Source organism: Chamaea fasciata, unplaced genomic scaffold (assembly GCF_029207755.1).
Source record: "Chamaea fasciata isolate MVZ Bird 193981 ecotype frontalis unplaced genomic scaffold, bChaFas1.0.hap1 SCAF_30, whole genome shotgun sequence".
Lineage (NCBI taxonomy): Eukaryota > Metazoa > Chordata > Aves > Passeriformes > Sylviidae > Chamaea > Chamaea fasciata.
In genome coordinates, this window is record NW_027094115.1 from 4,872,680 (window position 1) to 4,894,466 (window position 21,787).

General features: G+C 55.8%; 1 protein-coding gene and 1 long non-coding RNA gene across 9 annotated transcripts; both read left to right on the top strand.

Annotated features, from left to right (window-relative positions):
• Positions 1 to 6,220: 6,220 nt before the first annotated feature.
• LOC136302696 (mitoferrin-1-like) lies at positions 6,221 to 19,660 on the top strand. Of its 8 annotated transcripts, none has more exons than XM_066206186.1 (5): positions 6,221 to 6,500; positions 12,577 to 12,805; positions 14,703 to 14,759; positions 16,059 to 16,518; positions 17,900 to 19,660. In XM_066206186.1, exons 1-5 carry the CDS (start codon positions 6,291 to 6,293, stop codon positions 17,970 to 17,972), a joined length of 1,029 nt encoding a protein of 342 aa, XP_066062283.1. In that variant the 5' UTR covers positions 6,221 to 6,290; the 3' UTR covers positions 17,973 to 19,660. The 8 variants fall into 8 exon arrangements, with proteins under 8 accessions (XP_066062283.1, XP_066062284.1, XP_066062286.1 ...); XM_066206187.1 differs by having other exon boundaries at positions 16,059 to 16,512; XM_066206189.1 differs by having other exon boundaries at positions 16,059 to 16,463.
• LOC136302698 (uncharacterized) lies at positions 6,844 to 9,271 on the top strand. Its single transcript, XR_010724117.1, has 2 exons — positions 6,844 to 8,551; positions 8,754 to 9,271. It is a non-coding gene; the product is annotated as an uncharacterized lncRNA (long non-coding RNA).
• Positions 19,661 to 21,787: the final 2,127 nt, after the last annotated feature.

The following is a 21,787-nucleotide window of genomic DNA, read 5'->3' on the forward strand; positions in this document are numbered from 1 at the left end:
AGCAGGAAGAGTTTCCCGAGCATCCCAACCCGACTCGGTGCGATTCGGGATAACGCGGGACGGACCCGCGCTGGGATCACCGGGATGGAGCCGCCCGGGGAAAGAGCTGGAAAGGGGAATTCGGGTTTTTTTCCGAGCAGGAATCAGCTCGGGGACGGGACCAGGCGGCTCCTGCGCCCCTCGAGGTGCGGCGGGGCCGGGCGGGGGGTCCCTATCTCGGGCCGCGCCCTGCGGGGATCGGCGCGGCCGGGGAGCGCCGATAGGAGCGGCCGGGGCGGGGGCTGCTGATGGCGGGGAGCGGCCCCGGGGGCTGCAGGAGGACGAGGAGGAGGAGGAGGAGGAGGAGACGCTCCTGGAAGGGTCTCCCGGCGGGATTTTCCTCACGGGATTTCATTATTGGTTTAAAGGTTCCCATTTCGAAGCTGGTGGAGTGGCCCGAGCTGCCCAAGCTGGGCTGGATTTGGGGTGGATAAAAAGGGGATTTTTTTTCCCCCCCCTCTGCTGGTGCTGTGGCAGAAGGCTCAGAGTGCACCAGAGTCCTCATTCCAGCCTGTTCTCCTCCTCACCAGCTTTTAATCCCATTTTAAACACGTTCATTTGCCCTGAAGCGGTGAAACCCACCAGAATTGGAGCAAGGCTGTGCAAGGGCAGAGCAGGATCGCAGAATCCTGCAATGGTTTGGGTTGGAAGGACTTGAATCCCACCCAGTTCCAATCCCAACACCTCCCACTGTCCCAGGTTATCCCAACCTGGCCTTGGGCACTGCCAGGGATCCAGGGGCAGCCACAGCTCCTCTGGGAATTCCAGCCCGGCCAGGAATTCCTTCCCAACATCCCACCCCAATCTCCCCTTTCCCAGCGGGAAGCCATTCCCTGCATCCTGTCCCTCCATCCCGTGTCCCCAATCCCTCTCCAGCTCTCCTGGAGCCCCTTTAGGCCCCTGGGGAACTGCTCAGATTCCCTTCCCCCCGAATCCCCAATCCCTAAATCCCAAGCCAGGTTTTTCCCCTCCTTCCCGGCTCTGGAATTTCTCTGATTGCTGGGAATAAAATCCAGGACATCCCCGGGAGCTCCAGCCCCGTGTGTTCCCCGCAGCCTCCCCTGCCCAGCGCCACCAGCCCCTCCCCAAATCACCCCCGGCTGCGCCCTCCCATTGTTCCCGCAGGGCTCCAAACCAGAAAGGCGAGTTGGGGAAAGAAAAAAAACCAAAACAAAACCAACTTCGGTGCAGGAAATAATCCCGGAGCGGCTTTAATTACACGCGGCGGGCGCTGAGCGCCTCTCCCCGCCCGCGGAGGGGAATTAGGTCGGGTTATGTGAGCGCTGGAAGGAGCCCAGCGGCCAAATTCCCACCTCCACACCTTCCCTCGGGCGGGCTGCAGCTCCCCGCCTGCCTCCGGCGGCCGCCTTGTCCCACTTCGGGATGGAAAAACAACCCTGGGGAGAACGTTCGGGGCTCGCTTCTCTGGAATTTTCTGCGCCGGTGGCTCTGCCTGGCATCACCTCAGGCCGTGGTGAGGTTACACAAAATCCCGGCTCTGAGACCGATCCCCGCGTGACTCAGGCCAAGAGGAGAAAGTTCAGGGAGCGTGGTTGGAGCTGCGAACGATCCTGCTCTGCCTGCGAGGTGAAACGGGTTCGTTCTGATGGGCTCCGCCACTTTTTTTGGGGGGGAAAAAGAACCCCATTAATCCCTGCCCTGAGAAGGAATTCTCATTTTCCATGATTTTCCAGCCCCAATCCCAAGACCAGCAGCCAAAATCCCAAACAGCAGAGCTACGAGAGGGGCTGGAGTTCCCTGCCTGGCCCTGGTGCAGCTGCAGCGCTGCCTTGTCCCACTTTGGGATGGTTTGGGGCCGGGAAAACCCCCCGGAGAACGTTCAGGGCTCGATTCTCTGGAATTTTCTGTGCTGGTGGCTCTCCCTGGCATCACCTCAGGCAAAGAGGAGAAAGTTCAGGGAATGTGGTTGGAGCTGGGAACGATCCTGCTCTGCCCACACAGGAAAATGGTTTAATTCTGACGGGCTCCGCCACTTTTTTTGGGAAAAAAAAATCCCATTAATGCCTGCCCTGAGCTTGCGGCAGAGCAGGAATTCCCGTCTTCCATGATTTTCCAGCACCAATCCCAACACCAGCACCTCATGAAGGCTTCAAAGCTGCTGCTCTCCCAAAGTGGGTCAGGCCACCCCAGAAGACAAAACAGAAAGTGTTTGTTTGTGTTCCCGGAGTTTGCAAATGTAAAGATTAAAAACAAAAAAAACCCCACCAAAACAAAACTGGGACGTGTCAGGTTTCCCAGCAGATGAATTTCCCCGGGGCTCTCCATTCCCAGGGTGCAGGAGAATCCAGGTTGGATCCTTTTCCGGGGATCTGCTGAGGCTGGGAAGGAGACTCGCAGTTAAATTTGTATTTTGGGGGGATTTTGGGTGTTTCTAAGGAAGGACAGGGCTGGAATGAGGTCCAGACTCGCAGTTAAATTTGTATTTTGGGAGGATTTTGGGTGTTTCTAAGGAAGGACGGGGCTGCAATGTGCTGGGAAGGGGCTGATCCGTGTCCTGTGGGATGGGGAATTGATCCCCACATGGAATTTGTCTTTCCTATGAGGAACTGACACCCAAATTTGCCAAAAAATAAAAAATAAAGAGCTGTGAGGACTTAAAATTCCAGCTGGCTGTGCTGCAAACAAGATCCAAACCAAATCAACCATTTCCATTTGCTCTGATCCCTCTTCTAAAGCCTTTTAGAAGAGGGATCTGGGGCCTTTTCCTTAAAATTTTCCCTCGAAACCATCCATGGGCTGAGTTGCACTGTCCCAGGCTGCTCCAAGCTGGCCTTGGACACTTCCAGGCATGGAGCAGCCACAGCTCCTCTGGGAAATTCCATGCCAGGGAAGTAAAAAACACAATTATCTGACGCTGAACACACCAATTAAAACGAAAGAACTCGGAATTTGCTGCTCTGTGGCTCTGGCAGCTGCCGGGGCTGGTGGTGGGAAGGATAAAACCCCCCCCGAGCCAGGTGGAGCTCAGCTGTTAGAGAAGCTGGAGATTTGAAAAATGAAAAAAAATAATATATAAATACAAATACAAACCGCTGGATGTCGGAGATAAACCCCAATTGGGGTGCCCACCTCAGAGCTGGGCACTGCTGCCTTATCAGCCGGGGGGCAGCTGCAGCCTGGGGAGGGTTTGATAAGGAGCTCCAGGTCCTCCTTATCAGCTGGGAGGTGCTGCGGGGCCCGGCGGTGCTGCCCCAACCCGCCAGGAACCCCTTCAGGGCCTGCTGATTTCTCCTGGAATTCCTGGCGCTGGGAATTCCCTCCCTGCTGTCCCACAGGAGGGGCTGGAGCGGCCGCGGGGCTGGGGCTCGTTCCTGGGTTTGCTCGGCTGCTGGCACAGAGGGCACGGGGATGGATTTGGGGGATTCTGCCGCGACTCGGTGGGGTGGGGGGAAAACACAGAGTTTGTGGATTCATGGGATGGTTTGGGTTGGAAGGAGATTAAAGCTCATCCAGTGTCACCCCTGCCATGGGCAGGGACACCTCCCACTGTCCCAGGTCGCTCCAAGCCCATCCAGGGTGGCTCTGGACACTCCCAGGCTGAGCTGTCACAGCCCAAATGTGGTTTTAGCTTTGCCCTTCCCTGTTTTCCCGCTCTGATGGAATTTGGGGCTCGTGGAGCAGCCCAGGGACCCCCAATCCCGGGGAGCTGCAGGGTGGGATGCAGGGAGCAGAGGGTGGGGAGGGAATCCTTTCCCAAGGCTGCTCGCCAAGGAATCTTTCCAGGGCAGCTGAGCTCCCTTTGCCCAGGGATGGCAGGAATCCATCCCGCACACACAGGCCGCTGGCCACAACCTCCCTGCCCGATTTCCCCGGCAGAAATCGGGGATAATCCCATCCCATTTCCCGGGAATCCCTGGCAGAAATCAGGGATAATCCCATCCCATCCCCCGGGAATCCCTGGCAGAAATCAGGGATAATCCCATCCCATTCCCCAGGAATCCCCTCGGGCCGAGCCTGAGCTTTGGAGCCAGGAGCAGGATTTCTCCCGGCATCGTTAAAATATAACCCGGGAGCAGAACTCGAGCCCGCTCCAGGCCTTTATCAGGCTGAGAAGTGCGGGAGAAAGGGCTCATTAAGGCGGCACTAATTACCCCTCCCCGCCCTGCCACAGGCACGGGAAGGAGATTAAAGTTCTTGCTCGAAGGGGAGAGGAAAACCTCGATAAAGCCCGTGGAGCAATCCCGGGAAATGCGTCCCTGCCAGTTTGGCTTCCTTGGATCACGGGAGAGGGAAGTTCCCGTGCCGGGTTTGTGGCTTTGGGATCATCGTTCCCTGCTGGAATTACGGGTGTGGATGTGGCTCTGCAGCTCGGAAATGTCATTTCACGTGGAAAAACACTGCGACAAAGCCCCGCCAGCAGCACGGGTTTGGTGTCCTTCCAAGGAAATGAAGGCGTGATAACCCCCTGGCTTCTCCCAGAGGGCAAGAAGGACAGACCGAAGCAATCCCCGGGTTCAATTTTATGAAATTAAACTCTCAGCGTTGAGTTTTACCCGGTCTCAGGGCTGGGACACTCCGGGAGAGCAGCTGGGTGTCACCTCCAGCTCTCCCACATCCTGAAGAAAAGTTTTTCCAAGCGCAGGAAACGCTGCCAGCTCCCATTCCCCCCCCCCAAAAAAATCAATCAGGGGTGAGTCCCATGCGTGACAACGCCATTTACTGTTATTTTCTGGGAACAAAGAATTCCCAGCACAAAGACGGGAAGGAGGAAGGAGAACAGCTCGTGCTGCCCCCAGCACCTCTCCAGGTAGTGAGCACACCTGGATTTTCTCACCTCGTTTCCAAACCCAAACACTTTATTTTCCTGCTTTTTTTTTTTCTTTCTTTTTTTTTTCCTAGCCTCTGAGGATGGTTTTGCTCCTTGCCGAGGCCCGGGCAGCAATAAATGGCCCCGCAGTGTCAGGGGAATGGTTAACCTTGATTCCAGCTCACGCAACACCTCCTTCCCCTGCAAGGTCGAATTCCAAATAATCCTCTGGAGAGCAACGGAATAAAGTCGGGGCTGCTCCCCGGGTCACAAAGGCTTTGCCTCCTTCTCCTGGAGAGCACCGAATTCACCCGGTTTGGGACAGATTTCGTGGTGGAACAGGAGAATCATGAAAAATATGAGGGGAGAGAAGCGTTTTTGGGGAGCAGGGACACACAGGGAGTGAGTGGGATCTGCAGGGAGGGATGGGGATGCTGTGGATCCTTTCTTCTCAGAGGAAAAGAAGGGCAGGGAGTTTTCCCAAACCCTTCCAGGAGGTTTTATTCCTTCAAAGCGAGGCAGGGGAGTGGCTGTGGCACCACAGGAGCTTCTGAGTGCCAGGACGCCCCAAATAAACCCCAAATAAAGCCCACTCCAGGCAGCTCCCCGCGATCAGCAGCACAGGAGCTGAGCGGAGCCCCTTTGTGCTTTGGGGGACAATTTAAGGCTGTTTTGGGGACAGTTCAGGGCTGTTTTGGGGACCGTTCAGGGCTGTTTTGGGGACCCTGCCGGGCAAACAGCCCCTTTGCCCATGGAGTCTCCAACTCCAGGTCTGATGGCGCCTTCCCCTGCTACACCGGCGGGTGACGGCACGAGGGTCCCCGTCCTTTTATGAGGGTCCCTTTCCTTTAATGAGGGTCCCCCGTCCATTGATGAGGGTGCCCGTCCCGGCACAAGGGGTGGGGGCGATCTTTGAGGGACGCACCCGTTCTCACGAGGGCCGTGAGCTCGCACAGGACACCCCGAGGTGACATCCCGGGAGTCGCCGCCGTGCCACCATCAAGCCGCGACTAAAAACCCCTCGGCCGACAGGAGTGGCTAAATCTCCCCTTCCTTCCCCGTGGCACGGGGGTTACGCACACCTTTCCACCCTCGGGCAGGCACCGAGCGCCGCCGCCTGCGGCCGCAGGTGACAGTTGCGACTCCCGCACCCGCGTCCCCCCTCAGCGGCGGCGCCGCCACAAGCAGCGCCCGCCCCTCAGGGCAACGCCCCGCCCACCCCGCCGCCGACAGCCAATCACAGCCGCCCGCCGGAAAGTTTATCACACCCCATTGATTAATATTCCTGCCAATCATTTTCCCGCCCGGTGATGTCACGGGTGCGCGCGGCGCTGATTGGCGAGATGGGAATGGGCGTGGCGAGCGCGGCTTTAAAGCAGGCTGAGGCGACGCGCGGTCCCAGTGCCCCCCGTCCCCAGCCCGGCGTCCCCCCGGTGTCCCCGCGGTGTCCCCAGCCCCGGCCGTGTCCCCCCGGTGCGGGCGGATGGAGCTCAGCTGTGCCATGGAGGGCAGCGCCGCCGCCCCGCCGGGCCCCGGACCGCCCCCAGCAACAACCACCGGAGGGGCCGGGCTGAGGGAGGGCGAGGAGTACGAGAGCCTGCCCAGCGGCGCCGCGCTCGGCACGCACATGGTGGCCGGGGCCGTGGCCGGGATCATGGAGCACACGGTCATGTACCCCGTGGACTCGGTCAAGGTGCGTGGGGACGGCGGGGAGCGCCGGGGGGACACGGCGGGGGATGCTGCGGGGAGAGGGACGAACACGCCGGCGGTGCCCGGAGGATCGGCGGGACGGGGAGAGGGGAGTGGGCGAGGGGTTGTTGGGGTGCGGGAAGTTCTGGGGTGCAGGGAGAGAGGAGCGTGCAATAAGAGGTTTGGGGGCTGCGAGAAGTGCTGGGGGTGCGAGGGTTTTTGGGGGTGCGGGGGGTTGTCGGAGGGCGAGAAGGGCCGGGGTGTATAAGGTGTTTTTGGGGTGCGAGGGGTTGTTGGGGTGCAAGGAGAGAGGAGTGGCCAAGAGGTTTCGGGGGTGCGAGGTTTTTTTGGGGGGTGCTGGGGGGAGTGTGTAAGGGGTTGTCGGAGTGCGAGGAGTGCTGGGTGTAAGGGTTTTTTTGGGGTGCAAGGGAGGAGTGTGAGAGGGGAGTGTGCCAGGGGTTGTTGGGGTGCGAGGAGAGAGGAGTGTGCAAGAGGCTTTGGGGTGCAAGAAGTGCTGGGGTGTAAGTTTTTTGGGGGGTGCAAAGGGAGTGTTTAAGGGGTTTTGGGGTGCGAGGAGTGCTGGGGGTGTAAGGTGTGTTGGGGGTGCAAGGGGTTGTGGCAGTACGAGAAGAGCTGGGTGTGCTAGGAGGGGAGAGAACAGAAGGAGGATGTGCGAGAGGTTTTGGGGTGCGAAAGGAGGTTTTGGTGCAAAGGGTGTGCAAGGAGCTGTCGGGGTGCAAGCGGGAGAAGTGTGGGAGCAGTTTTTGGGGTGAAAAGCGGGGATTCAAGAGGTTGTTGGCGTGTAAGGGATGCGTGAGAGTTGTCGGCGGGCAAGGGAGGAAAACCCGCAAGAAATCGGGGTGCGTGGGGAGGGGTGGTGTTGGTGTGCAGGAAAGGTGGGAATGTGTAAGGAATCCCGGGATGCAGACGGGCCGAGCGCCCCTGGAATGTTCCGGGAAGGTTCCCATATGGAATGTTGGGGTGTGCGGGAATCCCGGGACGGGGCAGGTCCCCGAGGTGTCCCCCCCAAACCCCGTCCTGGAGCTTTGCACGCCCGCAGGTGCCGAGGTGGTGTGATCAGGAGCTCCCCGGGCACTTTTCCCCCTCCTGGAGCGTTGGAATTCCGGCTCAGGAGGGAAAAACTGCTGGAATTAGGGTTGTGTGTCCACCCCGAGATGGATATTTTGGGGTCAGGGGTTGTGAAGAGGAGCTGCCTGCTGGATTTTGGAGCTGACGATGCTCCGGCACGCTCAGGAAAAGTTTCCCAGCGTCTCCGGAGAGGTGGGAATCATCCCGAAGGATGTTTTCCTCCCTCTGCCCGGCCGGTTCGGTGCTGCGGGGCCTTGAGCAGAGGAGGGAAAGCTGGAAAAGCCGAACTCCCTGGGAGCCGGTGCGGGATGAATCACGAGATGTCGCAATCCCTTCTCCTTGTCGTGCTGGGCTCCCTCCGAAAGAGCAGAGAGGAGAGGAGAGGAAATGCTTTGGCTTTTGCAGGTCCTGCCAGCGCGATAGAAACTCCAAGGAAAATACTCCTGAGTTGTTTTGGTTTGGTTTGGTTTTGTTTTTTGTCCTGTTTTCATCCTGCTGCGCCTGGCTCGGGGATTTGGGATGTCCCCGCTGGCTCTGGGGTTGGCACAGACCGATGGAGCGTTTTGTGCCCAGCAGCTCGGTGCGGGTGTTGTCCCCCCGCAATCCTGCCGTTGTTCACCCCGGGGCATCATTTCCTCCTCTCGGGACTGGGGGGGAAAAAGCGAGGCGAGAAACGAAAGTGGTGCCCGGCTTCCCGGAGTGGGAGGCGCTTCGGAGAGGGAAAAAAAAAAAATTCCCTGAGTTTTGATTTCCCTGGCTGCTGCAGGGCCGGGGGAAAAAATTCCCTGGGTTTTGATTTCCCTGGCTGCTGGGATAATCCCGCTCAGCCCGGAGCCTGGAAGGGCTGGGAGGGGATGAAATTCTCCGGGAAAACCTCGGCGGAGCCCGGCCAGGGTCTCTCTGTGTGCTCTGAGCATGGTGAAATCCCAACTCCAGGCTGGTTCCGCCTCTCCGCTGCGGGCAAAGGTGATAAATGACCTAAAAATGGCATTTTTAATCCCTAAAAATAGGGATTAAAAAATATCCATTTTAAAATATTTTTATATATAAAAAACCTTCTATTTTTATTAAAAATAAAGCTGAAAAGCTTTATTTATTTTTTTTTTTATAGTCGGTATGATCCAGTAATAACTCAGCTCCTAAGAGCAGCTCTTCCACTTTATCACAGGACAGGGAGCACATTCCTACAGAAAAAGGAGCAAAGTTTTCCCTCGGTGGGATTTCCCGGATCGGATTCCAGCCGGGAGGAGATGAGGGTTTTCCTGGAGGTGCCCAGGGAGCACCGGGACAGCGGCAGGGAAACGTCTCTGGCTGGCAGCGAGTCATTTCCTCCCGAAGAGAAACCGAAAATGTCGCAATTTGGGGAAATTGTTCCCTGCAGACACTTGCACAAGCCCCGAGCTCGGCGGGGTCACGGGGATCCCGGAATGGTTTGGGTGGGAAAGGGACCTTAAAATCCCCTTTTTTTTTTTTTTTTTTTTTTTGGGCAGGGACATTGTCCCAGGCTGATCCTCGGGCACTTCCAGGGATCCCGGGGCAGCCACAGCTCCTCTGGGAATTCCATCCCTCCTCCCTCCCTCCCAGGGAACAATTCCTTCCCAATATCCCATTTAAAATCCAATTCAAACCCGCACTCTTTTCGCCGCTCTTTTCCAATGCTGAATAATAAATAATAATTTTATTTTATTTTTATTTTTACTATCAGGCAGAACCCCCCCCGGAGCTCCATCCTCACCTGCGCTTTCCCCCTCAGCTCTGCCCCTTCGGACACTGGCTTGGGGTTTTTTTTTTTTGCTGCTGCTCGGGGTGTTTCTCACAGTCCTCGGGCTTTGTTTTTGTTCGTGCCCGCTGCAAACAGCCGCGCTGGGAGCCCTGATCCCTCCCCGAATTATCTGCAGGGATCACAGCGTCAAGGACTCAGGAAAAAAAAAAACAAACAAACAAACAAAAAAAAAGAGTTTCTGGAGGGTTCCCCTGCAGCCTCCTCCTCTTTCCCTGATCCTTTTGGGATTTTTGTGCCAAAGGCTGCGAAAAAAAAAGGTCGGGATCCCCTCTGGGGGGATGTCAGGGACAGATTGATTAATTAATTAATTGCTGGGGGGAGGAACTGGAGCTGTGCAGGGCTGGCAGCTCCCTTCTTGCAGAGAGGGGGGTCACAAAAATTCCTTTTCCAGGAAAACCTGGGCTGCCTTTGGAGCTTCCCTGGTGGTCACAGAGGTCCGGGGAGCACAGCTGAGGGAGGCAGGGCTGGGGGGAATTTGGGGTTTTTTTACATTTCCCTGTTTCCAGCTGCTCCAGGAGGGGCAGATCCTCATCTTCCAGCTGAGGGGGGGTTTGGGGATGTTGGGAATTCCTGGATAAGCTGTTGGGCTGACGCTTTGTTCCCTTCCCAGGGGCGTGCTGCTCGTTTGGGGCTGTTCCAGCTGAAATCCCCCAAAATTGGGGTTCAGAGCTTGAGCCTGGCTTGTGCCTTGTCCTATTCCAGCTGAATCCCCCCAAAATTTGGGTTCAGAGCTCGTGCCTTGCCCTATTCCAGCTGAATCCCCCCGAAAATTTGGGTTCAGAGCTCGTGCCTTGTCCTATTCCAGCTGAAATCCCCCCAAGATTTGGGTTCAGATCTTTATTCTATTTTATTTTTATTTTTATTTATTTTTTTTCTGCCCAGGACCCCCCCGATGTGCCCGTGGCTGGCCCTGCACCTCTCTCTGCCTTACGCTACGGGGGATTAATTAATCGCGGGAGGTGCAGGAGAATTTCCCGGCTCCTTATCAGGGTGAGGCTGCGGGAGCTGCCGGGTGGCGCAGATAGGGCAGAGGGGCCGGGGGCACTGCCCGGCCCGGGGAGATCGGCTCCTCCAGCCCCGATAAAGCTCAGCTCCCCCAGAGCTCTGCCTCGGGCTGGGCAGCGGCCAGGGGAGAGCCTGGCCTCCGATATTCCTTGTCCTCCTAAATCCTGAGTGTTCCTTGGGCCGTTTGTGCTCTTAAATCCTGGGTTTGGTTGTTCCGTGGGCAGTTTGTGCTCTTAAATCCTGAGTTTGGTTGTTCCTTGGGCAGTTTGTGCTCTTAAATCCTGAGTTTGGTTGTTCCTTGGGCAGTTCGTGCCCTTAAATCCTGAGTTTGGTTGTTCCTTGGGCAGTTTGTGCTCTTAAATCCAGGTTTTGGTTGTTCCTTGGGCAGTTTGTGCTCTTAAATCCTGGGTTTGGTTATTCCTTGGGCAGTTTGTGCTCTTAAATCTTGGGTTTGGTTAGTCCTCGTCCTCCTGAATCCTGAGTGTTCCTTGGGCAGTTTGTGCTGTTAAACCTGAGTGTTCCTTGGGTTGTTGGTGCTCTTAGATCCTGATTTTGGTCATTCCTTGGGCAGTTTGTCCTCCTAAATCCTGATTTTTGTTATTCCTTGGGCTGTTGGTGCTCTTAAATCCGGGTTTTGGTCATTCCTTGGGCTGTTTGTCCTCCTAAATCCTGATTTTGGTTATTCCTTGGGCAGTTTGTGCTGTTGAATCCGGGTTTTGGTTATTACTTGTGCTTTCAGTTCTTTTCAATCCCGGTTTTTGCTGTTCCTTGGATTGTTTCTCTTGATTTTGGTTGTTCTTTGGGCAGTTTGTCCTCTTGAATCCTTCCTTTGGCTACTCCTTGGGTTGCTGCATCCTGGTTTTATCTGCTCCTGGGGCTGCTAGACCTGTTGAACCTGGGGTTTGGTTATTCCTTGGGCAGTTAGTCCTGGTTTTATCTGCTCCTTGGGCTGTTGGTCCTGTTTTACCCAGGTTTTGGTTATTCCTTGGGCTGTCAGTCCTGTTTTACCCAGGTTTTGGTTATTCCTTGGGCAGTTAGTCCTGGTTTTATCTGCTCCTTGAGCTGTCAGTCCTGCTCTGCCCACAGGTGACGGGGTGGCTGATGCAAACTTCACCCTGCGTGGGTTCCTCTGGGCTGTGGGGTGAGATTTAAACGCCTTCAGAGCAGCTCAGACCCACCAAAAAAAGAGAAGAAATCCGATTTATCCACTCTCATACCCACCTCACTTCCCTTTTCCGTGGAAAACTGCCCCAGCTGGAGCAGCAGGGTGTCTGTAAATTGATTTTCCTGGGGAGTGTGTGTGGTCCTGGCAGGGACAGGAGGTTCTGTTCCATCAGGCCGGGGTGGAAGTGGGGAAAACTGGATCAAAATTCCCTCTTTGGGGGAATTCCTGCCCATTCATTCCCAGTTTTCCCAGCTGGCCCTTCCAGGAACTGTCCCAAGCTGCAGGAGAGACAAGCTGGGGCAGAGTCGGGGTGTTGGAAGCAGGAGAAAATTAATTACAGCCTTCCCTGGATTTCTTCACCCAGCCTCATCCTTGGGCTTTCCCTGGATAAAATGGAGCAGAGGTCACATTTCCCTGCAGGAGCAGCTTCATCCTTGGATTTTCCATGGATAAAGTAGAGCTGAGGTTACTTTCCATGGCTAAAATAAAGCAGAGGTCACATTTCCCTCCTGCAGCAGCCTCGTCCTTGGGCTTCCCACGGATGAAGCAGAGCAGAGGTTGCACTCTCCTCCTGCAGGAGCAGCCTCATCCTTGGACTTTCCATGGATGAAATAAAGCAGAGGTCACATTTCTCTCCAGGAGCAGCCTCATTCCTTGGACTTTGTGTGGATAAAACAAAGCAGAGGTCACATTTCCCTGCAGGAGCAGCCTCACCCTTGTGTTTTCCATGGCTAAAGCAGAGCAGAGGTTACTTTCCATGGCTGAAGCCAAGCAGAGGTCACATTTCTCTCCAGGAGCAGCCTCATCCTTGGACTTTGTGCGGATAAAACAAAGCCGAGGACACATTTCCCTGCGGCACCGTCCCGGGTGTCGCCTCGGGAGCCTGAACTCCACCCAGCACCGTAAATAAAAAAAAACCAATCAGGACAAAGCCGGGGCGCATCCAGTAGCCGAGGCGATCCCTCGGTGACCCCAGACCCGCGCCGACCTCGGGGATTTTTGGGATCTAACCGCTGTCCCCGTTGTTGTGTGTTGCAGACGCGCATGCAGAGCCTGCAGCCGGACCCCCAGGCGCGGTACAGGGGCGTGTACGAGGCCCTGCGGAGGATGGTGCTGACCGAGGGGCCCTGGAGACCCTTACGCGGCATCAACGTCACCGTGCTGGGCGCCGGCCCTGCCCACGCCCTCTACTTCGCCTGCTACGAGAAACTCAAAAAGTCCCTCAGCGAGGTTTTCCAGCAGGGAGGCAACAGCCACCTGGCCAATGGTATTTTTTTGGGGTTTTTTGTTTGTTTGTTTTTCCCTTAAAAAAATTAGAATTCGTGGTTGTTGATTTGTCCCTTGCTCGCTTCTCGCTCAGCCTGGAGACCCCTCCCAACCTAAATCCTTATTTAATCTGAGATTATTCCAGCACAAGTCATCGGTTTAGTGGGGAAAGGGTGTCGAGGTGCAGCTCTTCCCATGTGGAATCCTGGAAGTTGGGAAAGATCTTCAGGATCAAGTCCCACCTTTGAAGGTGTCACCTAAAGGTGGGAGCTTAGGTTGAAGGCATCGCCTCAACCTCTGGAGGTTTGAATTCAGGGGCGTGGAGTGCACTCCATCCTTTAATTTTTTGGCAGGAATATTTCACTTTGAAACCCTGGGATTGAGCAGCCAGGGCTTCACCAAAGGCTTTGTGCTGGAGATTTAATTTCCAGCGGGAATACTTCGCTTTTGATCCCTGCGGAAACCCTGGGATTGAGCAACCAGAGCTTTACCAAAGAGAGAGATTTAATTTTCAGCAGGAATATTTCACTTTGAAACCCTGGAATTACGCCGCCAGGGCTTCACCAAAGGATTTATGGTGGAAATTTAATTTTCAGCAGGAATACTTCGCTTTTAAACCCTGGGATTGAGCAGCCAGTGCTTTATGAAAGGTTTTGTGCTGGAAATTTAACTTTCAGCAGGAATATTTTGCTTTTAAACCCCGGAATTAAGCAGCCAGGGCTTTACCAAAGGCCTTGTGCTGGAAATTTAATTGTTAGCGGGAATATTTCACCTTTAAACCCTGGAATTAAGCAGCCAGGCCTTCACCAAAGGCTTTGTGCTGGAGATCCCCGTGATTTTTCTGGGATGTGCTAGCAGGAACCTGCCGCGTGCTCCCAGAACTCAGCGAAGGGAACCAAATCCCTTCTCCTGGCTGCTCTTTTTGCTGGGAACACGTTCCTGAGTTTGCCTTTCAAGTCCCTACAGGCCTGTGGTGCCAGCAGGGAAACTGGAGCCGTGGCTGGGTGAGAAATGACCAACAAGTCACCGGCGGCGGGAGGGAGCTGGGGCTGGGAGCCGAGATCAAAGGGAAGGAGTGGCTGCGGAGCCCGGGATGGGTCAGGGCTGGCCGGGTTTGGCACGGCCTGGGCACTCGGGGCTGAGTAAAGGATGAGAATCCCTCTTTAGGGCCGTGCCGAGGGCAGGGTAAACATTGCTCACGGCCGGCGCCGCCGGCGGCTGGGGAGGGATGGGGATTGGGAATTGGGGGTGGGAAGGGCTGGGAGTGGAGCAGCGTGGGTTTCCTACCCTGGGGGGTCTTTGGTGGGGGAGCTCTCTCAGCGTGCATGGGATCCCAAATGGATGGGATCCCCCATGGATGGATTCCCCCTGGATGGAATCCCTCTTGATAAATTAATTCCCCCTGGATGGATTGTGGATTCCCATGGATGGATTCCCCTGGATGGAATCCCCATTGATAGATGGATTCCCTATGCATGAAGCCCCCCTCCCCCGCCCCCCCCGATGGATTCCCCATGGAGGGGATCCCCCATGGATGGAGTCTCCCCAGGGAGGGATTCCCCTATAGACGAGATTCCCTCAGGGATGGATTCCCCATGGATTAAGCTCCCTCTGCATGGATTCCCCGTGGATGGAGTTCCCCCATGGATGGATTCCCCATTGATAGATTGATTCTCCATGGATGAAGCCTTCCCTGGCCGGATCCCCTTGGCCGGATCCCCTTGGCCGGATCCCCTTGGCCGGATCCCCTTGGCCGGATCCCCTTGGCCGGATCCCCTGGCCGGATCCCTCGGCCGGATCCCCTGGCTGGATCCCCCGGCCGGATCCCCTGCGTGGCGGCGCCGTCCCAGCCCTGCTGAGGCGGGTTTGGTTTTCTCAGGGCCGCTGTTGCCTTGCAGGCATCGCCGGGAGCGTGGCCACGCTGCTGCACGACGCCGTCATGAATCCTGCCGAAGGTAATCCCGCACACGGATCCCGGGATAAATCCCTCCCTTGGGAACAGCTGGAGGAGAGGCAGGGCTGTCCCCAGGCCGGAGACCTCCCGGGGGGCTCATTGCTCTGTGCCTTGGGAGGAGAGGGGGAGCAGCCAGGGGGGATTTGTCCCGGATCTCTGGGGTGCACTGTGACTCCCCTTGGCCGCTGTCCTGTTTATTGTCACCGCTCTGCTGCTCCTTGGGCCGGTGGTTCTGGTTTCCCCACGCCTGTCCTGGCCCTGGGGTCACGCCGGGGGCTGTGCCACCGCGCCAGACCCCACCCTGAGCACTGTCCCTGTCCCCACACCTGTCCTGAGCTCTGGGGTCACTCTGGGGGCTGTGTCCAGCGTGTGACCCCGCACTGAGCCGTGTCCCCCCGTGTCCCCCCGTGTCCCCCCGTGTCCCCCCGTGTCCCCCCGTGTCCCCCCGTGTCCCCCCGTGTCCCCCCGTGTCCCCTGGCTGTCCTGTGCTCTGGGGTCACTCTGGGGGCTGTGCCCAGCGTGTGACCCCGCACTGAGCCGTGTCCCCCCGTGTCCCCCGTGTCCCCTGGCTGTCCTGTGCTCTGGGGTCACTCTGGGGGCTGTGTCCAGCGTGTGGCCCCGCACTGAGCCGTGTCCCCCTGTGTCCCCCTGTGTCCCCCCGTGTCCCCCGTGTCCCCTGGCTGTCCTGAGCTCTGGGGTCACTCTGGGGGCTGTGTCCAGCGTGTGACCCCGCACTGAGCCGTGTCCCCCCGTGTCCCCCCGTGTCCCCCCGTGTCCCCCCGTGTCCCCCCGTGTCCCCCCGTGTCCCCCCGTGTCCCCCGGCTGTCCTGTGCTCTGGGGTCACTCTGGGGGCTGTGCCCAGCGTGTGACCCCGCACTGAGCCGTGTCCCCCCGTGTCCCCCCGTGTCCCCCCGTGTCCCCCCGTGTCCCCCCGTGTCCCCCCGTGTCCCCCCGTGTCCCCCCGTGTCCCCCCGTGTCCCCCCGTGTCCCCCCGTGTCCCCCCGTGTCCCCTGGCTGTCCTGAGCTCTGGGGTCACTCTGGGGGCTGTGCCCAGCGTGTGACCCCGCACTGAGCCGTGTCCCCCCGTGTCCCCCGTGTCCCCTGGCTGTCCTGTGCTCTGGGGTCACTCTGGGGGCTGTGTCCAGCGTGTGACCCCGCACTGAGCCGTGTCCCCCCGTGTCCCCGTGTCCCCTGGCTGTCCTGTGCTCTGGGGTCACTCTGGGGGCTGTGTCCAGCGTGTGACCCCGCACTGAGCCGTGTCCCCCGTGTCCCCCCGTGTCCCCTGGCTGTCCCCCGGCAGTGGTGAAGCAGCGCCTGCAGATGTTCAACTCCCCGTACTCGTCGGTGCTGGGCTGCGTGCGGACGGTGCACAGGACCGAGGGCTTGGGCGCCTTCTACCGCAGCTACACCACGCAGCTGACCATGAACGTGCCCTTCCAGGCCATCCACTTCGTCACCTACGAGCTGCTGCAGGAGCACCTGAACCCCCAGCGCCGCTACAACCCCGCCTCGCACATCGTGGCCGGCGCCGTGGCCGGAGCCGTGGCCGCCGCGGCCACCACGCCGCTGGACGTGTGCAAGACTCTGCTCAACACGCAGGAGAACACGGCCCTGAGCTCCCTCAACGTCAGGGGCCACCTGTCGGGCATGGCCAACGCCTTCGGCACCGTCTACCGGCTGGGAGGGGTCCCCGGCTTCTTCAAAGGTGTCCAGGCCCGGGTGATTTACCAGATGCCCTCCACGGCCATCGCCTGGTCCGTGTATGAGCTCTTCAAGTATCTCCTCACCGAGCACGCGCTGGAGAGGAGACCCTCGTCCTGAGGGGACGGGTGGGGATGGCCCCGAGAGGGTGGGGATGGCCCCGTGCCTGCTCACAGCCGGCCCGGCTCGGCTTCTGGTGGACTTTCAGATCCGTGTCGCCCTGCCTGGGGGGGGTTCCCGTGGTGCTTGGTCACTGGGTGTCCCCAAGGGACTCCTGGTCACTGAGTGTCCCCAGGGATTTCCTGGTCACTGGGTGTCCCCAAGGGACTCCTGGTCACTGGGTGTCCCCAGGGATTTCCTGGTCACTGGGTGTCCCCAAGGGACTCCTGGTCACTGGGTGTCCCCAGGGGATTCATGGTCACTGGGTGTCCCCAAGGGATTTCCTGGTCACTGGGTGTCCCTAAAGGATTTCCTGGTCACTGGGTGTCCCCAAGGGACTCCTGGTCACTGGGTGTCCCTAAAGGATTTCCTGGTCACTGGGTGTCCCCAAGGGACTCCTGGTCACTGGGTGTCCCCAAGGGACTCCTGGTCACTGGGTGTCCCCAGGGATTTCCTGGTCACTGGGTGTCCCCAAGGGACTCCTGGTCACTCTGAGCCCTGGGATTCCTGGTCATTGAGTGTTCCCAAGGGATTTCTGGTCACTCAGTGTCACTCTGGTCACTGGGTGTCCCCATGGAATTCCTGGTCACTGGGTGTCTCCAGGGATTTCCTGGTCACTGGGTGTCCCCAGGGGATTCCTGGTCACTGGGTGTCTCCAGGGATTTCCTGGTCACTGGGTGTCCCCAAGGGACTCCTGGTCACTCTGAGCCCTGGGATTCCTGGTCATTGAGTGTTCCCAAGGGATTTCTGGTCACTCAGTGTCACTCTGGTCACTCGGTGTCCCCATGGAATTCCCGGTCACTGGGTGTCCCCATGGAATTCCTGGTCACTTAGAATCCCCATGGAATTCCTGGTCACTCGGTGTCCCCATGGAATTCCCGGTCACTCAGTGTCCCCAAGGATTCCCGGTCACTCAGTGCCCTGTAATTCCCAGTGTCCCCAACATTCCCACGGTGCTCCCCAGGAATTCCTGCTCACTCAGTGCCCCCTTCCCTTCCTTGAACAACAACAACAAAAAAAGAGTTTATACAGACTTTTATATTAATATATATATATATATATATAAATATTTAATAACTTTATTTTTGCAGCAGTGACATTGCAAACTGCTCCTTTTTTTTTTTTTTGTTTTTTGTTTTTCCTGGGAAATAAGATGGAAGCTGAAGTTTCCTCCTCATTGAAGGTTTGGGTTGTCCAACCTAAACTGGGTTTTTGGGTTTTTTTGGGTGTGTGTGTGTTTTTTTTTTCTTTTAATTTTTTTTTTTTTTTTTTTTTTTACAGCAAAGAAGCAAAAAAAAAAAGTCCTGGCACAGGAGTTAATTTTTTAAATAGAACTATAAAAAGAGCTGGATAATGTTTATCCTTTATTTTTCTATGCAGGCAGTTGGGGTGTGTGGGGGGATTTTTTTTAAATGCTTTTTTTTTTTACAGCTGGCTGCGAAAGCTGTTTGATGAAAAGGGGCTCAGCTCTTCCCTCCTGTGTCAGGGAGACCCCAAAAATCATGGAATTTATGGCCAGGTCGGCTTGAATTCCCCAGGTGGTGACCTGCCTTCTCCTCTGGGTCTCCAGGTGCTTGAGGGGACGAGGAGTGGGGGCAAAACTTTGGGAAAATGATCCCAAAATTCGTGGGGGAGAGAAGGGAAAGCTCAATCCCAATTTTTTTTTTTTTTCCCCTGCTCTTGGAGACGTGGATTTTTAACCGAGGTTGTTTTGCAGTTTCAAACTTGCTGAAGGTACTTTTTTTTTTTTTTTTTTTTTTTCTCCTGGGGTGTGAAGCTGATCAACCTTCACCTTCCTGGGGTTTATTCCCACTTTTTTTCTCTCCCTGGAGCCCTTGATCCCATTCCAGGATCTCTCCTGGGATTCCGGGAGCTGCTCTGCTCCCAGCAAAGGGAATTTACAGTTTACAGAGTCCCTGGAAGGTCCAAAGCAGCCCCAGATCCTTGGGAAAATCCCAGGATTTTCTGGGAAAATCCCCGTGCAGGTCCAAAGGCACTTCCCAACCCGAGCTTGGCAAGAAGCTGCTGCTCATCCTTGTCCAGGAGGGACAGAAATCCCACCTGAAGGGACAAAAATCCCGCCTGGAGAGGGAAAATCCCACCTGGAGGGACAAAAATCCCGCCTGGAGAGGGAAAATCCCGCCTGGAGGGACAAAAATCCCGCCTGGAGAGGGAAAATCCCACCTGGAGGGACAAAAATCCCACCTGGAGAGGGAAAATCCCGCCTGGAGGGACAAAAATCCCGCCTGGAGGGACAAAAATCCCGCCTGGAGAGGGAAAATCCCGCCTGGAGGGACAAAAATCCCGCCTGGAGAGGGAAAATCCCGCCTGGAGGGACAAAAATCCCGCCTGGAGAGGGAAAATCCCAACCTAGAGAAGCTCCTCATCCCCTGGGTTTGGTTTTCCTGCCTGGAATGCTGAGTGGGAAGGGTGGGAGCCTCCCTGTGTGTGCCCTGCTCCAGCTGGGAATGGCTTTTCCAAAGCAAATTCCATCTTTTAACCTCCTACTTGGATGATCAGGAGGGACTTTGGGATCCAAATTCCAGGGTCCATTTCCCGTTCAGATCCAGGGATAAATTCCATCCTTCCCAACCCCAATTCCATCATTTGCCCACTCCCTTGGGGAGATCAGGAGGGATTTTTTGGGATCCTGGATGTGCGAATTCCAGCCCCAGGGTCCACATCCCCATGGGAATTGCACTTCCCAAAGCAAATTCCATCCTTCAGCTGCTCCTTTGGGAGATCAGGGAGGATTTTTGGGATCCTGGATGTGCAAATTCCCATTCGAATCCAGGGATAAATTCCATCCTCCCGGGGGCTGTCCCCTCCCTGCTGAGCACCCCGGGATGTCCCTCGGGATCTGGATCCGTGCCCATCCCCCGGGGGTGGCTTTTTGGGGTGACACCGAGCAGATCTCACTCTTTTCCCGGTGTTTTTGGAGCAGGAAAATCCAGGATTCCCTCCTGGAGGCGCCCTCGGTGTGAAATGAGCTTTTTGCTGCCTTTTTTTTTTTTTTTTTTTTTTTGTGTATTTTTTTATAAACGAATCCCTGTGCCTTAAAGCGGGAAAATCCCGCTGGATTCTCCTGGATTCGGTGGGATTGGAGCTCTCAGAGCCCAGAAAATTCCCGTGGAGGTGGAATTTGGGGGATTTGGTGCCGAAGAGAGAAAACGTGGGATGATGTGGGTGATCCCAGCTTTTGGTGCAGCCTCTGGAATTCCCGCTCCATCCTCCTCCTCTGGATGCTCCTCGGGGGTTTCTGCCTCAGCTCCTCCTTGGAGTAACCTGGGAGTAGGGAAAACAACAACAACAACAAAAATGCTGGATAGGGGATGTTGGGAAGTGGTTTGGGAATCCTGGGAACCAAAATTCAGTCAGGATCTGTTGGGAATTCCTCCTTCCCTCAGGAGTGGGCAAATCCTGGGAAAAGGAAAGTTCCCTTCTGGGGGGAGGGAAATCCTTTACGGGAAAAGGAAAATCCTTTATGAAAAAAGGAAAATCCATTCTGGGAGGATGGAAATCCCTCTGGGAAAAAGGACAAATCCATTCTGGGAAAATAAGCATCCATTCTGAGAGGAGGAAAATCTATTCTGGGAAAAGGAAAATTCTTTACGGGGAAAATAAAAATTCATTCTGAGAGGAGAGAAATCCTTTATGGGAGAAGGAAAATCCAGTCTGGGAAAATGAAAATTCATTCTGAGAGGAGGGAAATCCCTCTGGGAAAAAGGGAAAAATCCTTTATGGGAAGAGGAAAATCCACTGGCCTCACCCTGACTATCCAACAAACCCAGGCCAGTCCTCATCGTTCCGTTCCAGAGGCCTCCCCTGCAGCAGGAGCATTCCCAATTTCCCAACTGCTGCTGGATCTGCCGGGAAAATCCCTTCCCAAAATCCCTTCCCCATCCCAAAAAGCCTGCCCAAGTTTGCCTTTGGAAGTCGGGCTGCAATTCTGAGCTGAAATCTTGGATTTTAACCCGGTCTGTGACCGCGAATCCTCGATTTTAGCCCCAGCTCTGCTGCTTTACCCGCCACAAACGCACAGAGTTCCTCAAGGGGCATTGAGGAACTTTTCCAGTTCTTAATCCCTTTCTTATTCTTTGGATTATTTGGGTTTTTTTTTTGCCTTGGCAAAAAAAAAAAAAAGGCAAAAATAAAATAAAATTAAAAGAAAAAGAAATAAAAGTGGTTTTGTGTTGGTTTTTTTTTTTTTTTTTTTCCCCTGTTTCCCAAATGCTGCTCCCGTTGTGTGGTTGTGTCGCTGGAGCTGGAGGAAATGAAATAAAAATATCCGGCTTTTTGGGTTTGGGCTTTTTTGGAGTTGGTTTTTCCTTGGGAGGGAGGGAGGGACTGGCTCGGCCCTGAGGAAAATCCATCCTGGGAGGAGGAAAATCCATCCTGGGAGGAGGAAAATCCGTCCTGGGAGGAGGAAAATCCGTCCTGGGAGGAGGAAAATCCATCCTGGGAGGAGGAAAATCTGTTCTAAGCCAAGGAAAATCCACTTTGGGAGGAGAAAACTTCTCATGGGAAAAGGAAAATCCATCCTGGGAGAAAAATTCTACTAGGAGGAGGAAAATCCATCCTGGGAGAGGAAAAATCCACTTTGGGAGGAGGAAACTTCTCATGGGAAAAGGAAAATCCATCTTGGTTGGGGAAAAATCTGTTCTGGGAGGAGCAAAATTCTCCTGGGAGGAGGAAAATCTGCTCTGGGGGGAGACAAATCCATCCTGGGAGGAGGAAAATCCTTTCTGGGAGAAGGAAAATTCTCCTGGGAAATGGAAAATCCATTCAGAGAGAAGGAAAATCTGTTCGGGGGGTGGGGGGAGGAAAATCAGTTTTGCAAGGAGAAAAATCAGTTCTGGGAGGAGGAAGATCCATCCTGGGAAGAGCAAAATTCTCCTGGGAGGAGGAAAACCCATTTTGGGAGGAAGAAAATTCTCCTGGGAGAAGAAAAATTCTCCTAGGAGAAGGAAAATCCATCCCGGGAGGAGGAAAACCCATCCCGGGAGGAGTTTTCCATCCCGGCAGCTCCTCCTGGGGCTCCTCTAGGAGCCGCTGGAGAGTTTTGGATCTTTCCCGGCCGGGAATTCGCGACCAAACCCGCCACCTGCGGCTCCTGCGGCAGCGAAAATTCCCAAATTCCCAAAGAATCGGAGCTTTGCCCTCCCCTGG

What these genes read in the sequence shown, in the direction of transcription:
- LOC136302696 (XM_066206186.1), top strand. Translation starts at nt 6,291, where the DNA reads ATGGAGCTCAGCTGTGCCATGGAGGGCAGCGCCGCCGCCCCGCCGGGC. An exon ending in ACCCCGTGGACTCGGTCAAG is followed by an intron (nt 6,501 to 12,576) that starts GTGCGTGGGGAC and finishes TGTGTGTTGCAG; the next exon opens with ACGCGCATGCAGAGCCTGCA. An exon ending in ACGGCCATCGCCTGGTCCGT is followed by an intron (nt 16,519 to 17,899) that starts GTATGAGCTCTT and finishes TTTTTTTTACAG; the next exon opens with CAAAGAAGCAAAAAAAAAAA.